At 39.6% G+C, this 14,159-nt stretch overlaps 1 protein-coding gene across 2 annotated transcripts in view; it reads left to right on the top strand.

Moving 5' to 3' along the window:
• EPHA3 (EPH receptor A3) overlaps positions 1–14,159 on the top strand; it is a 182,673-nt gene that overhangs the window by 121,994 nt on the left and 46,520 nt on the right. For both annotated transcript variants that reach the window (XM_041480246.1, XM_041480245.1), the window contains exon 6: positions 9,979–10,103. In XM_041480246.1, coding sequence (XP_041336180.1) covers positions 9,979–10,103 — 125 coding nt within the window. The remainder of the gene's footprint in view (positions 1–9,978; positions 10,104–14,159) is intronic.

The raw sequence follows: 14,159 nt of genomic DNA, 5'->3' as shown, positions 1-14,159 counted from the left end.
GGGTCAAGTCTATGACCTTCGTTTTGCAACAGCATTTTCCTGGCAGCTGCTCCACATCAATCTGAATATTCTGTCTCAAAACACCAACTTCGCATCTTCCTGAACTCTACCCCTTCCATTTTTAGTGATGATTCAGTCTTCATGCTTCCAGCAAAATTATTATTAACATCAAAGTTTTGTGAAAGTAATTAAATTTTCTGTATTTTCCCAACCTACTCCTGCCAATCCCCAAGTATTTTCCTTTTTCCCCCCTAATACCTCACTTCTTTATTGCATTGATGATAAAATAGATTGTTTTCTTTTGATCACTAAAAGCACACTGTAACAGCTTTAAATGGAGCTTAGCTGTTAAGAATTTCAGGCCTTTTAACCCAAGGTCTCAACAGTGCAGCTGCAAAGGTGGTAGCAACTAAATTCAGCTACAATAAGGCAATGTCAGCACCAAACCAATTCCAAGGAGTTTTGTGCTGTCACCTCTCCTGGCATCAGCAGAGGAACAAAGGGGACGTGTTGTAGCAAGAGACTTCTTCAAATCCTGTCCTCAGCTCACCACAGCTCTTCCACACAATTTAGGTAGGATGCAGACAGGTGCCAAAAGTAAATAAATTGCGGAATAAAGAGGAATCCCTGAAGATGAAACACGGAAGCCTTTTTGTGGGCTAAATTTCAGCTGGAAATGTCAGTGCTTTCCTAATAGCTCTAGAAAGTGATTATGCTTCTCAATTCAGAGACTAAAAGTGCCTAACCCTGAGTTTTGGCTTCTCCACAGCTCAGTTGTGCACATGCAAAATTTTGATTCCTTTCTCTGTCAGGGACTTTTCCTAGAGGAAGCTTAGAGAGCAGCCACCCCTGCATCCAAATTGAGGCATGCTATGCAAAGCTACATTATAAACAGTAACAAAACCCCAGGTCTGCTTTATATCACCTCAAGCTTCCCTAGAGAAGCAGTAGTTTAATTATCTGCAGTCTCCTCCTTTTGTCTTTTATACTTCTAAAAGCCAGGAGGCAGAACAAGCCATGTAACTTGTTTAATCATCTTGCTTAATCATTGAACCCAGGCAGGAAAAGCCATAGGAAATCACTTTGTTTAAGGAGAATGTAACCAGTCAGGCACTGCAGAGTTTTTACAAGACGCCAGGATGAAAATTATTTTAAAAATAACCTTTTGAACAAAAGTAAGTTAGTGATAAAGGAATTAGGATCATTAGGAGCGTTGAAGGGTTTGCAGTATCTGGATCTCCCTGTGCCATAAATTAAAATAATCAATTTAAAATTCCAAGCCATATATTAATTTCAGCTTGGAGGGATAAACATTTACAATGGAGAAAGAACCAGTCAATTTTTCAGTCCTGTTTTAAGTAGAGGCTTCCATGGCTCCTTGGAAGGCTTGTTAAAACCTCCTCAGAACCAGAATTTTATTTGCCTGAAATCTCTGGCTTCAAGGGAATAAGTTCAGCCCCAAGCTTTGTTTCAGTGTATGTATTTGATTATTTGCAGGTACTTTGATGCTATTTATGTGCTCAGCCTGCACTGCACTGTCTTCAGCAGCTCACAAATGATGTGTGATGCTCCCTGTTTAAATAAAATCCATATTTAGAGAGGGTTGTGTGCACTTTACAACCTATATCCCAAGGCAAGTCCCTTAAGTAGATCTGTCTTTTAAGAGAGACAATTTGAGAGAGGCACAGATGTTTGGGGGATGATATATTTCTTTCTTTCCCTATGGCCCTTATAAAAAGGACAAGAAGATAGACTTATTAAAAGTGAGCTAATGACATGATGTAGGGAGTCTCTGGTTCACTGACTGTTATTACAGCTGTGCCCCATTATGTACTGAATACCTAGGACATGCTTGTTTTCCTGAATGACATTTATCTTTTGAGTTTCAAACATTCCTGGCATAAATAAAGATTTTACGCTCTTCAAATGTGTTTTACAGTTCAGCCCAGAGGCTATTCGAGGATCATTTTAACTCAATAAAACTCCTTTAGGGATATAAAAGGGAAGTGTTTCAACAATGTCACTCCATGCATAGCCTGTTATTAGCTGGAGATGTTCTGCCTGCAAAGTCTTTGATCCCTTTTCCCCCTGAACGTCAAGGAAGCTCTGCCAAGGCTTCAAAGTCTGTGACACACACTGGGCTCTTCAGTCCTCATGTGAACGCTCCTGACCTGGCAGAAAGTTCACAGGTGAAGTTTGTGGCTCAGAGAGTTTTTCCTCTTCCAGAGCTTTTCGTTGGTTTTTCCACAGATCACGTTGAGATTTTTTTCGGCACTCGGTGGGTAATGGTTTTCTTTGCTTGCTTCTGTTAGTCTTCCTCATTTAATATCTTCGTTTGGTACAAGAGTAAAAATGGAGAAATGCAGGTAAGCAGGATGCTTAGTCCTCTGTTAAATAATAGACTTCTCTCTCTGTTATCTGTGCTGGAATTCTCAGTAATCACTGAAGGAAATTGTGTTCCTCTTGATTGTAAACACAGCTATCAATTTGCTTTTTGAGGCAATTCCCTCTAGGCAATTTGGAACTGGGGAAAGATGGGAAAAAATATTTCTTTGGGTTTGGGGACTGTACCTGCAATGGGAATTATGAATGTAGTAAGTTTCAGCTTCTACAGCAAAAAGAGTCCTTTTTTTAGCATTTCCTTTTAGTAAACTATATCTCTGTGTATATTAAAAAATGTTTTAAATCAAAAAGAAATATTAAGTCATCTCCAAATCCAAAAGCATGTGAAAGATGTCAGCACCTTTCAAGTCTTTTCTGTTAAAGGTTCTTCTTTCCTGATGAACCTCCACAAAAGCAGCTGCTCCAAGTGACAGGGCAAGAATTTTCAGAAATGTTGTTTCTTTTCTTGTTCTGAGCAGGTGGAAAATACTTACTGACAGACCAGTTCAGAAGCTCTTGGTGATTACTTAAAAGGAGAGAAAATATTTTGTGTCACAAATTACTTATTTGAGGGCAATTGTCTTCTCCAGTTTTTGGATAATGGCTTTTTCAGAGATGGTTCTTAAGTATATTCTTACATTGTTCATGGGATTTCTCTGGTCGAGGAAATAATCAAATTATCACAGAAAGGGAAAGCCTGCTCAGCACCTGAATGTTGATGTTGTGAGCATGGTGAATAAATTCTTCTTTCTGAACAATTCACTCCAGGAAACGTGAGGCTCGAAAATCCTCTAAGGCAACGTAACAAAGGGGTAGGGAAGGCAAAGAAAAACAGTTTATTTAAACTGATAGGGTCTTAACACATCCAGTGAAAAATATGAACTATTGCAAAGCTCCCACCATCACCACCTCAGCAGAGAGCAGAAAGAATAACATTTGTGTTGTGAGTACCTTTGGGATGGATCCTTATGAAAGCACATCCAGCATTTGTCTCCTCTCTGAAATAACAGCTGGGAATGCCACAGCACCATAATTTCCAGTTTCTGAAGCGAGTGCCTTGTGCAGCCTGATCCTCCCCAAATGGACATGGCATTTCCATGACTTATTATACATGTGTTTAACACATGAGCAAATCAAACTTTTTGTTTGCTCTGGGGAATGCATTTGCTATCTCTTTTAATAAAAAGAGGGAGAAGCAAGAACATGATTGCGCTACACTTAATGACGTTTCCTTTTAATTTAGAATTTATTTGTAAAAGTGAGGAATGATCTCTGATGATCACTTGTCCAGTGGCAGCTGCTGCCCAGAAGGTTGCCTTTCTGTGCACTTGAGAGGGAAATCAAGCAGCTGCCTTTTGGTGTAATTCCTGCTGAAGCTGCTTGTTTCCCCCTTTGCAGTTCCCTGCAGTCTTTCTTCCTCAGCACCTGTGAAATGCCTGCAGCCACTCTGGAGTCTGTAACCACAGGCTGGAGCCTTTCACAGATGCACTTGGGCACTTCTGCCATAATGCAGGCAGTCATCCATCAGAACAAACCAGTTTTTAATTTTTTTTTTCTGTTTCTGGGAGAAATGTGCCCAGCTTGGTTTCATCCAGTGGCGGCCTGCTTGAGTTTGCCTTTGAAGTTTCGTCCTGTTTCTTTCCTTCCACGTTTTGACGTGTGTGAATGTGATCTTGATAGCCCTTCTCCCAGGAACTGTGAGCCTTTTCACCCCCTTCCTTATGATGGAATCCTACCAGGATCCAACCTGGGGCTGGTGAGAGGGACTTTTTGCTGATGTGGGATGAGTGGAAGGCTATGGTTGTGTTTGGGTGTCCCAGGACGAGGGAAGAGATGAGAAGCTTGGCTCCATGTTTCAGAAGGCTGATTTGTTATATTATGATATTGTATTATATTAAAATGCTATGCTAAAACTATACTAGAAAGAATAGAGAGAAAGGATTCATCAGAAAGCTGGAAAAGAATAGAAAGAAATGAATAACAAAATCTTGTGACTTCTCGCAGCCTCGACACAGGTGGCTGTCATTGGTCATCAAGTAAAAACAATTTCACATGCTGGGTAAACAATTCTCCAAATCACATTCCAAAACAACAGAACATGGAGAAGGTGAAGCTTCTCAGCTTCTTAGGAGAAAAGATCCTGGCAAAAGGATTTTTCATCAAATATGTCTGTGACAGAAGGCACACAGAAGAGTCACCTTCAGGCTGAAGGTGTATCATCACTAACCAGTGATGTTACAGAATCAGGTGACATTTTACAGCCCAGGCCATAAAAACAAGATTGAGCCTGCTCCAGCTCAGGGAAAAGGTGCAGGAGGACAAGCACTGTGCTGGTTTAACTGTGTGTCCTGGAGATTAAAGGGCAAAGGGCTGTGACTGCACGTGCCTTGAAGTGCTGGGGAGCTGTATCTGGAGGAGCAGCGTGGAGGGTTTAGCAGCTTTCCAAAGAGTTGTTAAAGTGGGACAGTTTCCTCCTCCTGCCTCCTGGGAGACACCTGGGAGCTCTCTTGGAATGTGCCCCTGGGATGGGGCTTGCTTGCTTCAGCACAATCCTTTAGAAGTTCTTAAGGGAAAGTGAATAAGGAATGCAGCCAGAGGAGGTTGAAAACAGGGCAGGTCCTGCTTTCTGTGAGCAGGCTTCTGTCATAAACCCCTTCTACACTGATGCACAGAAGAGATGCTGGAGGTGTTAAAGATTCCAGGTGAAAGCACAGCTGTTCACAGACCTCACGTCAGTGTGACCCTGTCATGGAGGTGTGACATCATTACGCGGATTTGCGAGTCAGTGCTTGGGACTCTTACCAGCTGAGTAGTGGAATTGGTGGATAAACCCAAAGATAAAGGGTTGGTTCTCAAAAAACCCAGATGCTGGGTGTTTTTGCATGAATCCAAATGCGTGTGTGGAGCATTATGAGCAGTGCCAGAGCCAGCACCATGGTAAGTTCTCTCCTGTCCTGACTGTGGATGTGGCTCCAGTGTCCTGGAGAAGGTGCCTCCAAGTGAGAAATCAGTTTTTTCATTCAAACACTGGTATTTCTGCTTTGGATTGCATGATAGTTTTGTGGTTTGGATGCTGGTCCTCTAAGACTGGCAGATTTAGGTTTGAGTCCCAGTGGATCCTACTTTGGATCAGAGAATGCAGATTTAATTTTCAGGTTATGATCTTTATTTACCGCTCTTGTTCCACATTTCCTCCTGGGGGTATCATTGAAGAAAATTTATAGGCTATATCAGATTTCAGTATTATGATTAGATAATAAAAGCATCAGTTTTCTAAAGAAAGAAAAAGGAACAAGCCTTCCATTTTTTCAGCAGGGCAGAAGTTGAAAATTGGGTAGAACAGTCAATTCTGCTTGGTCACCATCTTTCAGCATAGTTTGGAATATCCTAGGCAAAGCATATTTTACTCTTGTTTGCAAGCAAAAGCTGGAAGTGAGCTGTGAGTCATTTTAGAATTAAACCCTCTCCTAAAATTTAATTTGTGACCTAGAAACCTAAGCCAGAAACAATAGGACTCTAAATGTTTCAGCAGTTGTTCACATGTGCCTTCGCAGAGTTAATACTGAGTTCTCCCTGTCGCAGGACAGGGAATTTTCCTTCAGTGCATTTATACATCTGTGAGCCAGCCACATATGAAAACAATAACCAAGGAATAAGGAAAAAAGTCAATAAGGAAATTTATATATAGCTGCTATTAAACTGGAGGAAAACAAATCATCTGTTGGGGTCAGTTTCAGTGGGAAATCAATTTGAGCAGAGTTTTATTGTCGTCTCTGCAGATCCTTCACGTTATTTGCTTGCACCTTTAACAGTCATGACTGAGGAGGTTTTTACACTTGAGCCTGAGCTCCCTGAATCATTGTGTTTGTTACCTTTTCAACATCCACATTCCCAGTTGTCACAAATGCTACCTAACAACAGCGAGTGCTCAAAGTACATTTCCCCTGTTAGCTCCAGGGAGTTCTCAAGGTTCCTGTTAAGTGCTCAGAGCAGTCAGGCTGCAGTGCCAGACAAATTCGAACCACGTGAAGTGTAAAAAATGCCTCCCTGTGCATTGCATGGGACTGCCGAGACTGAAACTCTTCATATATGTCCATACAAGCCTAAAGTTAGCCATAAAACTCCTATTCAAGTGAAGAAGCTGAGTGCTAATACATTAATCAAAATATCAGTAAAAATGTAAATACCCAGCAGCATACGAGACATGGGATTCTTTAAAAAATGACTGAAACATCATCTTAGTCTAAAAAAGTACTCTCCTCAAGTTTTACCTTGAGGTGCAAGTTTTCTAAATGGTGAACTAATTTAACCTTTGCATTCCTGCTGATACTTTCAAATAGTTTTTAACATTTCAATTAATCCTAAAAAGCTTAATAACATCTCATTATTTGCTAACCCAGTGAGAGCTGCAGATTTAAGATAGAAATTTCATTTTTAATTTTCAATTTAAGATAGAAAAATAATAGAAATACAATGAAAAATTGCTGTTCTAAAGTGTCATGTCTTTCTCTTCCTTTTTGAATTTTTCATTTGAATTTTGAGTTTGAATTTTGAATTCCATCTCATCCTATTGTGGTTATTTAATTCTCTTTAGAAACTCTTGATTCTTCAATGAAAAATGGCTGTTCTAAAATGTCATGTATTTCTCTTCCTTTTTGTAGCCTGATTTTGAATTCCATCTCGTCCTATTGTGGTTATTTAATTCTCTTTAGAAACTCTTGATTCTCTCCTCCTCATATGGAAGTCTAAAGTCTAAGCATTGTTGCATGTGGTGATGCCTCCACTGTTTATTGGTTTATAATGTTAACTGCCTTTACTTTGATTTTTCTCTGCTGCATTTTCAGACACATCCAATTAAATAGTGAAATACAGTAACTGAGCTGCTCTGATGTTGCTAAATAGAAATTAAGGCTGACTTCTGTTTAGACAGTATTTAGAACAGAGCATATTAAGTTTTACATTGTATTCTGAGGATGTGTACAAAAAAGAAATTAATTAAATGGCCCAAATGTCAAGTTATTTATCTGAATTACAGCCCAGCCCTGGGTTGGGGCCATATTCAGGTTACCTTAACTCTTACTGTATCTTAAATTCATTGATTGCAGTAGATTTAGGCATAAACATAGAAGTTATCTGAACAAGGAATTTTCTTTAATTGGGTTCAAGCCTTCTAGCACTTTTCAAACCCATCTATCTAACAGGTATAGAAAAAAAAAAACAAAAAATACATTGAAATTTAAGACTGTGACAGTCCAGCTTGTCACTGACCAGCAAAGAAAGGTTTTGTGCTGGGAATTTTTTCCATTTCGTCTCACCTCGGTGTGGGATTAAAGGTGGCTGAAACATGATGTTCCCTTGATTATTTATCTCCCCTCCCCGAGCCCATGCAGTGGGATTCTGGTTCTTCCAGACACTCTGGATGTCTCATTTCTGAGCAGCTTTGGGAACCCTAGGGATTAGGGAAGGTATATGAATGTTTTATAATGTTATTGATAACTGCAGAGCAGATGTTTTCTAATAAGCTGCTGTGAGATAAGTTACTGGTAGCATCTGCAGAGATGTGTGCAAATGAGCTCGAAATAATTAATACTGTGTTAGGAGAAAGCTTGTTTTTTTAAGTTTGTCTGTATTGGAGCACGCAAGATTGTTTCAGCCTGCCCTGAGAATCTTTTAGAGCAAAATTACCATAATTTATTAGGGGAAAAACCATTTCTGTTAATCATATATTAATTATTCATAAAATCAGTATTAATTTTACCTTAATGGGAAGTGTTACCAGCTGGGTACTGGGCTTGACAATCTATTCACATACCAAAAAAAGAAGAAAAAAAAAAAGAGATAAATAGCTTGACTTAAAAAGAAGACATAAAAATGACTTAGGAGAGCATAAAAGCAGCAAGTATGGATATATGAGTTCCCATGGAGCTGGCTACAGCAGGGAGGTTCAGCCTGCTAAGCACTTTGTGTTTTGGCTCTGGTACTGGTTTGTGGGATTCAAGTGCAATTGCTGAAGGATGTTTGTTGCACACAAATCCTGTCTGCTTCTCTCAAATTGATTTTAGGAATTTAAATTCAGGATAAATTCCTCCTGCTGGGAGAAAAAGAAAAAAAAAAATTTCCACTTTTTAATCTTTTGTGAACCGTGTGAAATGTGAAAATGCTGTTCAGAGGATGTGTTCAGCCTGGAATGAACATGAAAAAGTGGATCCTCCACTCTGCTAAAGGAGGATTTCAATACTTAGATTATGACTCAGGACTAGAGAATATATTGTGCTAGAAGTTTAGCAAAATCAAGAGCAGAATGAATTTTCAAAAATTTATTCTAATTAAAACCTCTATTTTTCTTTCATTTTCTTCTCTCTTTTTTTTTTTTTTTCTCCTGACTATTGAAAGTTCTTTTGCAAAAATGAAAACCCAAATAGAAAGGGCATTGGCTGAAGCATGCAAAAATGTAATGCCTATAAAGTGCAGCTAGTTTTATATGAACAATAAAAGCTTCAGAGAGTTCAGCTGATACTAAATTGTTGAGATCAGCTCTAGAGTCTTTTTATTAGGATAGCAAATGTTGAACTTATAAACAGATTTTATTTACATGTTAAGATAAAAGGCTGTTTGTTAGCAAAAGATTTTTTTTTTAAATGACAGTTACAGCCTCCAGTGTGTGATCTGTAAAATATAATCTGATGAATTTTGGCCAAAGCCATGGAAGAGAAGCATTTGGAGTGGGAAGCCAACCCAAAAGAAACAAAACAAAATGAAATAATTTTTAAAAATTGCATGGCTTTCAGTGAGTCCAGGAAACCCAGACCAGGTCTTGGAACAACTTATGGATCTGGGTGGTCTAAAATTGAACGAATGTTCAAGAATCTTAAGTAATTATTAATTTTTTATGTGTGTGTTTAACATTGATACTATTTCCAAGTTGTGGGTGGCGTGTGAACCTATGGTATGCAATCAGTTGTCGTGCCTAACCCTGATCAATGCACATAAAAAATTATGTTATTTTGCAGTTTGGATTTTTTCTTTTTTATTAATTTTCATTTTCAAAGAAGCGTGCTGAAAAGAGAAGTGTGTATGGGAGCAATTTTCATCTGGAGAACTTAACCAAATAATGATGCCAAAGAGGCTGAATTGTGCTGATGGTTATTCCCAGCCATGAGTACCAGGAGCTCCTTGTGCTTTAATGCATCCCAGCACTCTTTTAGACTCTGTTATCAAAATGTTGGGAAAGTCAGAGTTCTGCAGGGTCTGGCAATGGTAATTCCTCAGCATTAGAACAAACAGGTACTGCTGCTATTTCGCTCTGTGTTTTCACCCACTGAATATATTTCATTGCTCACACTGCAGTAGCAGATCAAAACCATCTGCTGCCTTGCCACCAGTCCTCCTCCAGTGGAGGAGAAAATCCCAGCTCGTTTTCCATGAGGCCAGGGTGCTCCCAGGCAGGAGTACCACGGCTGCAATCCAGCTGCTGCTGTCGGTGCGGGGCCAGACCTTGGCTGGGTTAAATGGAAACCTCGCTCTTTGCCGAGGGCTGCAACAGAGATAAACTCGGTTTGCTTCTCTCCCTCCCCTCTCCCCCTGCCCCCTCTGCAGCTCCATCCCCCATCACAGTCATAAGGAAGGACAGGACGTCCAGGAACAGCGTGTCCCTCTCCTGGCAGGAGCCCGAGCATCCCAACGGGATCATCTTGGACTACGAGGTCAAATACTACGAAAAGGTGGGAAGGTCAAAGGGGAGGGGTTTGCTCAGCACTGCTGGGATGAAATGAAATCATTGCATCTTGCCTGTGTTAGGGATTCAGAAACACTCAGCTTTGTACAGCCTGCCTCAACAGCACTGTGTTGGAACTGCTCGATTTTTGGTGATGAGAACATCAGGAAATTCAAAATAAAATCATTCACGGAATTCACTGAATGGCTAGGTTGAAAGAGACCTTCAAGATCTCTTGATCCTTGACTCTTGATCTCTTCAAGACCATCGAGTCCAACCCAGCCCCAACACCTCAACTAAACCCTGGCCCCCAGTGCCACATCCAGGCTTTGTTAAACACACCCAGGGATGGTGACTGCACCACCTCCCCGGGCAGCCATGCCAGAACTTTATCACCCTTTCTGGAAAAAACTTTCTCCTGACATCCAGCCTGAATTTCCCTTGGTGCAGCTGGAGGCTGTGTGCTCTGGTTCTGTCAGTTCCTGCAGAAAGAGCCCAGCCCCAGCTGAGCACAGGCACCTTTGAGGAGCTGTGCAGAGTGAGGAGGGCACCCCTGAGTCTCCTTTTCTCCAGGTGAGCACCCCCAGCTCCCTCAGTTGTTCCTCATATGGAATCCCCAAGCACATAAAACAAACACAAAGTAATGTAGTCAATATTTAACTCCTTTAATTTCTTATTTTCTCCACTAAAATTTTGTTATTTTTTTTTAATGCTGTTTTATCATGCTGTCATGTCCATGCATTTACTCACATGCTGGTGGCACTTCCCTGTGGCATGAGCATCTTTTACATGAAAATTATTTGGAAAGTGTTGGCTGGCCTACTGGGCTGGTTTGCACTGTGAAAGTTGTTCCTGTGAATAACTGAATTATTCAAAAATTGTAAGCAAATAACTACAGATGAAAGAAAACCTACCTTCTGCTTTTTATTGAAATTTTATTTTATTTGCAACTGTTTATTTAGACATCCTATAGAGATCTATATTTACAAAAAAAAAGTCTTTGCAATTGAATGTTTTTAGGAGGTCTTACTGGTAGAATTGAAAAGACCATAAATTTCCTGGAGATTGAGGAGTGTGGTATTAGCCATTTTTTGATAGATCTATTGATAGCTCTATTTGATATATTGCTCCTGGAATTAACAAACTTTGAAAAAAATGCCAGAATTCTGGTTTAATTGAGCATTTGCTAACAGTCTTCATATCTAATAATCAGGCTTATATTTCATACATACCAGAGAAGATGTAGTGATAATATCCTCTAAGAAATGCTGTCAAAAATACTCCATGAGTATTCAGTTAATATTCAGAAATATTTTTTTTCATGGAGGTTTTGAGTGGGACAAAGTGCTGTTGGTAGCTCATGCCTGATCTTCAGATGAAGAAAGAGGACCAGAAGGCTGGATGCTGAAAAGATTTCTCCCAAATTTATGTAATCTGATTTTGGGAAGAGTTTTTTTTTGGTGAGCACTTGAACTTTAAAACACCTTGGTAAAAATCTAAACATACCTCGTGACGGTGATAATGGGAGAAAAAGAAATAATCCAAAACATTTCAAATCAGTCTCACTTAATGGAGCAGCATCCATGGACTTCCACATTGTTGTTTTTTTTAAATTTCAATAGGGAGAGTCATCCTCAGGAAGGTTGGGCTCCATCACGAGTAACAGGGACTTGAAAGACAATGCCAACACTCCAAATATTCCCCTTTTCCTTCCTATATCCCAGCCCTACAAGCTGAGCATGGTGCCAGGTGGGATGGGATATCCCTGTGCTCAGCTGGGATCAGCTGTCCTGGCTCTGTCACCTCCCAAATCCCAGCCTCCTCTTTGGAAAGGCGTAAGAGGCCTTAACACTGCAACCACTGCTCAGCAATGACAAAAATACCTCTGTATTATCAAACCTGCCTGTTTTCAGTGCAATTCCCAAAGCTACAGCTGGATATTGTGAAGAAAATTAATTCCACCCCAGCCAAAAACAGCACAGGTGATCTCTTGGGTTTTACTTGCCCCAAAGGGAGAGATTTTTTTCCCCTGCTGTGCACATTCCGTCAATTTTAATTAAATCACCAATACATTTTATTTGTGTTGGTTTGGGATGTGACCATTCTTTCTACACTGAAATTGGGGTTTTCTGTTCAAGACAATTGCCATGCAGTGCTGTTTTATGCACAGACAGAGCACACAGCCCCTATTCCCACCGGGTGTATCCACTCTCAGGGAGCACTTGGTTGTCAGAAGACAGCTTTATAAGACAACCCACCAGTCTTAGGAGGCTGATCTTGCACATGTGTTTCTCCCCTTTGAAGTCTGTGATCAAGAGTTCATATGCACCAGACAGTTTTCTTAAACCAGGGAGCCAAGTGCTTGACAATGGGAGCCAGACCATTTAGAGCAAAAGGCTTTTAAAAAGCCAACCTTTCTGGCACCAGCGTTTTTAATGTGTGTTCTGCAGGCCCTTGGGGAGTCAGAAGCCTGTTCCTCAGGGTTTATGAGCAGAAAAAAAAATTAAAAAGCAAACCTGTTGTCAGGAGACTTGAATCTATGTATTTTTAAGCTTTGCAAATAGGTTAAAAACTAATTATCTGATAAACTTACCTGGGCCAGAGCAGCTCATGCAGAATTGTTACTCTTTGTTCCTCCATCAAACACCTTTGGAAGATGCTGCTTTTCAGTTTGGGATCTCTGAGCATGCTTCCTTCCCTCCTCTTTTAAAAGGAGAGGTTTCTTTTCAAACTGGTCCAGTCCATTTGATTTTCTGCTTCAAGAAATCATCTTGGTTGTGCTCATCAGAAAATCCACTGCTGTTAAGTGGAAATAAACCCTTCAGAGTTAGCAAATCTTCAGGGTATTTCTCCTGACAAGCCATACCTGATTGCTGGTAGATGGTTTGTGTTGAGCCATCCTTTTTCATCCTGCTTGCTTTCAGTTGATATGTCTTTTGTCATCTCTTAAAAATTAAAAAGAGCATTCATCATAAAGAAATTAAAAATTAGAGCATTAATAGAGCAATGCAGGTCAGCCCAATTCTGTCATACATCTTGTTTGTGGCAGTATTTTGCTAAGCTGCTCTCAATGTATATTAATTTAATATTTAGGATATTACAAGAGATTTGGAATAAAAAATACAATGTCATGTATATTAATTGTAATATCTTGTATTTTTTTCTCATGGATTATTGTCATAAAATATGTGAAATATATTCAGTTTCTCAAGGGAAGTTAATTAACCTGCTCATTTGGGGTTTTTTCACCAGTTATTGCCTTTGTGTAGCTGAAAGAGCAGAGCTTTATATGTGTCTAAAGAAATTAGTAGCTACAGCTTTAGGAAACTATTTCAACTCTTTGGAATTAATCAGAATGACCTGGGTTGAAAGAGACCTTTAAGATCTTCCAATTACAAGCCCTTACTATAGTTAGGGATAATTTCCACTATCCCAGGTTGTCCAAAGGCTATAGTTAGGGATAATTTCCACTATCCCAGGTTGTCCAAAGGCCCATCCAGCCAGGCTTTGAACACTTCATGGCATGATGAACTGAGTGGCAGTTTTTTAGAAACAGTATTTGGAATAGAATTGTATTTTTTGCAAAAAAACTTAGAGCTTTATTATGAAGCCCCAGTCAATATTTATTAACTTAAAATATTTAAAAGACACAAAATCTCCTTTCAGAGGGAGACCATATGGAATTTTTAGGCATTTATTTTATGGTAAGGCATAACATTTTATGTTAAGTTAATGGCACTAAATGACACCTCAGTTTAGTTCATCCATATAATGCTGTGCTGAATTTTAAGTGTCTCATCCATCAAAGTGCATAAATAACAAAGCCATGTTTTTTTCCTTGCACAAACCCTATTCTTGTTTCCTCCTTGTCTTTGTTCATATAATCATGTTCTCTTGAAGAAGTATCTTGTTTTATGAAGGTACAGAAGAAAGCCATCTCTTAAACACCTATTAATTTTTTCAACTAAATATGTACCTTACAATTAAATCACGAGCAATGCAGGTCAGCCCAATTCTGTCATACATCTTGTTTGTGGCAGTATTTTGCTAAGCTGCTCTCAAT

The sequence above is a fragment of the Pyrgilauda ruficollis genome, unplaced genomic scaffold (genome assembly GCF_017590135.1).
Source record: "Pyrgilauda ruficollis isolate IOZ18807 unplaced genomic scaffold, ASM1759013v1 scaffold50, whole genome shotgun sequence".
NCBI lineage: Eukaryota > Metazoa > Chordata > Aves > Passeriformes > Passeridae > Pyrgilauda > Pyrgilauda ruficollis.
The sequence above is the reverse complement of the archived record's forward strand: the minus strand, read 5'-3'. Positions and strand labels throughout refer to the sequence as shown.